The 3,454-nt window shown below is 49.6% G+C and overlaps 1 protein-coding gene across 1 annotated transcript in view; it reads right to left on the minus strand.

The window, feature by feature from the left end:
- The window catches only part of ANKH (ANKH inorganic pyrophosphate transport regulator), a 132,726-nt gene that overhangs the window by 28,306 nt on the left and 100,966 nt on the right, over nt 1-3,454 (minus strand). The window contains exon 7 of the mRNA XM_015416186.1: nt 2,087-2,179. Coding sequence (XP_015271672.1) covers nt 2,087-2,179 — 93 coding nt within the window. The remainder of the gene's footprint in view (nt 1-2,086; nt 2,180-3,454) is intronic.

Here is a 3,454-nt window from a genome sequence, read left to right on the forward strand (position 1 = left end):
GATTGGGGGGGCAAGGCGGGCGACGGAAGGCCGATGCCTCCGTTGCCCGGCCCTCTACAGAATCCACCCCCCAAACCTCCAGGTATTTCCCTCCTTAGAGCTGGCAACCCTACATTCCCCTCAGTGCCTGTTGGTAGGCAACTAAGCTTGGTCCTGTCACCTACTTTGGCCTTTGGGAGAAACCACATTGGGGCCAATCCTGATAGGGTTGCCAACTCCAGATGGGAAATTCCTGGAGACTTGAGGGATGGAGCCTGAAGAGGGTGAGGTTTGAGGAGGGGTGGGACCTCAGACAGGTACACTGCCATAGACTCCACCCTCCAAACCAGTCAGTCCCACATAGGGAACCATTGTTGCCAATCTCCAGGTGAGGGCTGGAGAGCACTCAGTATTACAACTGTTCTGCAGAAGGGAGGGCAGAAGTCAGCTGAAGTCAAAGGGGCAGATAATGGTAGGTTGGTGGCTAGCTGGGAAGGAGATGGGGTTGCCAACTACATCCTGACAAATTCCTGGGGATTTGAGGGGTGGAGCCTGGAGAGGGTGGGGTTTGCAGAGGGGTGGGACCTCAGACAGGTAGAATGCCATAGACTCCACCCTCCAAACCAGCCATTTTGTCCTGGGTAACAATTGTTGCCAATCTCCAGGTGAGGGCTACAGATTACTCACAATTACAACTGCTCTTCAGGTAGCAGAGATCAGTTCCTCTGGAGAAAACAGTGGACTCTGTCATTATACCCTGCTAAGGTCACCACAGCAAATTGACACTGTTTGCCCAAAGCCAGAGCACTGCCCCAGAGCCTCTTTCTAGATCCCGTTGTATTGCTTTCACAACGGGCTTTACTGCTAGTAAGCATATAAAAAGGAAAGAAGAAGAGTCTGCTTTTATACCCCACTTTTCTCTACCAGTATGGTATTCGGATCCAGGATTTTTCAGAAATCCCGATTTTTTTCAGGTCCAATAGACCCAAGACGCAAAATACCGATTTTTTAAAACGCCAACCTGACCCTGGGGCAGTTTAAACAGCACGACAGGAGAAACTGGCCCCCAAGAGGTCTCCCCCTGCCACACACAGACCTGGCTGGGAAGACTTCTCCTGCGGCCTGGCTCAAGCCCACACTGCAGGAGAAGCCGGCCCCGGGATCTGCGTGCGGCGGGGAGGCAAAAGGGGATCAGCCGGAGCAGGGGGAGCCGATAGCTCTGCGCCTCCTCAGCTGGGGCTGACTCCTCTTTGCAGCTCAGTTTAGACCAGGCTGCAAGAGGAGCCCACCAGCCATTTGGTATAGCTAAATAAAAGGCAAAGGTTCCCCTTGCTCGAAAGCCAGTCGAGTCTGACTCTAGGATTGCGGTGCTCACCTCCGTTTCAAAGCCGAAGAGCCAGCGCTGTACGAAGACATTTCCGTGGTCATGTGGCCGGCATGACTTAACACCAAGGCGCATGGAACGCTGTGACCTTCCCACCGAAGCGGTACCTATTTATCTACTTGCAATGTCTTGCTTTCCTGCTAGGTTGGCAGGAGCTGGAACCAGAGACGGGAGCTCACTCCGTCATGTGGCACACTCGGGTCTCAAACTGCTGAACTACCAACCTTCCACAGCCTGCAGTTCAACGTCTTAACCACTTGAGCCACCACAGCTCCTTATAGCTAAATATACCCGAATAAAAGCTAAGAAAATCGGCTTTATTCAGGCCCAGCTATACCGATAGCTGAAAAGATTCCCTGATCTGTATTCAGCTTAAATAATACCCGAAAGATAAAGGTAATGTATTTTGGGGGGTATTTTTTTGGCTCGGTTTATGCTGAATGCCCACCCCGAGCCACTACAGGCAAGACACTCAGCATGGGCATTCTCGTTCCCACCCGGCTGCCTCATTTCCTGTCCACAGCAGAAGTTCAGCATCATCAGAGATGGAAAATGCCACACTGTCCTTTTATACTAGCTGCCACAAAGATTCACATTATCCCCCCCCCCTCCATTTTTTACAATGTTAATAAATCCCTGGGTTTTTTGGAAAGCACACTGGGCAGGGAGGCATTTGAAAGAGAAGCAAAGGGTTCACTCTTGTGACAAGAAAAATAAGCTCACCTTGTCAAAAGCAGGATAAACAGCTCGGATCTCTGTCAACCAGCCATACGGCATGTGTCCCACTGGATATGTAGCTGTCAGAATTGCCACTGCCTAAGGAAGAGGGAGAAAGAGAAAATGACAAGTCACGTCCTCAGAGAAGCTCACTAGACTTGACCATCACCTGATATTCAGAGAACCCTATCAGGGTTACCCCCAGCAGCATTCTCTGTGGCCACAGTTAACCACAACTGGAGCAAAATAAAGCTGGGATTTGCAAGGTGGGGTCTTTTCCAGGACATACCTGCACAGTCTACCTTCTTGGCCCTTGGCTTCATTCGGCAGCTTTCCCACTCATCTCACGAGCATTCCTACTTTCTTTGTTTAGACGGCTACTGAAAGACACTGCTGCTCAAAGCGCAATGTAGCCATATAACAGTATCCGTTAACAGCAGATAATTCCTTAGTTAAAAGCTGGGGAAAGCTGCCAGTCTGAAGGCCGGGGAGCCTGCTCTTAGCCCTAGAGGATCAAACAGCAGCGAGAGGGCAGTTCCACAATGAACCAAAATGTACCATACAAAAGTAACCCGAAATGACCTGTTCTGGATAACTCCGGCCAGGCCTCATTCAGGTATAGGGGTGCACTTAAGAAACCCTGGGCATCTAGTTAGCTTCCCTATACCAGGTCATTTTAACTCCTAGCCAGAGGCACACCCCAATAACGTTATAGGTTCATTCTGGGTATAGTACACAAGTAAATACTGTTAGAGAATCTCTCCTTGTTTTTTAAGGCATAATTATTCTGTTAACATAGATAAAATAGACAAAGCATTATACCATCCACCCATCATTGTTACATAGATAATTAAAGGAGAGAAATTACATGAGTCCCAAAGAGTTTCTTATCCCAAACGTAAGCAGGTCACAGGCAAAGGAGCCCCGTCTGAGAAGAAGCTCTTGATCGATACAATTTCCCACATTTATAGCATTTTCAAATCACCCTCTAACAATAGCCACTTGATAGGGGAGCACACTCGTAGTTAACTCATTATCTTATAGCTTCAAGCACCATACAAAATTATCTCTACTCAAAGTAACTTTTTAGAACATATAAAGACTGTCAGTTCATCTATATATCTAATTCCGAAGATGCCCCCTGGTGTGCGGATACCTAAATCCGCGCATCGGGGGCACCTGGGGGGGAGGGAGATTTTTGTACACACTTGGGACGGTCCCCAGGTGTGCACAAAAATCTTAAAACCTGAAAAAATATTGGGGGGAGCCGGTCGGGGACAGCGAGGCCCGGGCGGCTGCAAGCCGCCAGGACTCGCTTGGGGGGGAACCGGCGAAGGCCCGGCGGCTACAAGCCGCGCAGGCCTCGCTATGCAG

This window comes from Gekko japonicus, unplaced genomic scaffold (genome assembly GCF_001447785.1).
Source record: "Gekko japonicus isolate JY-2015 unplaced genomic scaffold, Gekko_japonicus_V1.1 scaffold502, whole genome shotgun sequence".
NCBI classification, from domain to species: domain Eukaryota; kingdom Metazoa; phylum Chordata; class Lepidosauria; order Squamata; family Gekkonidae; genus Gekko; species Gekko japonicus.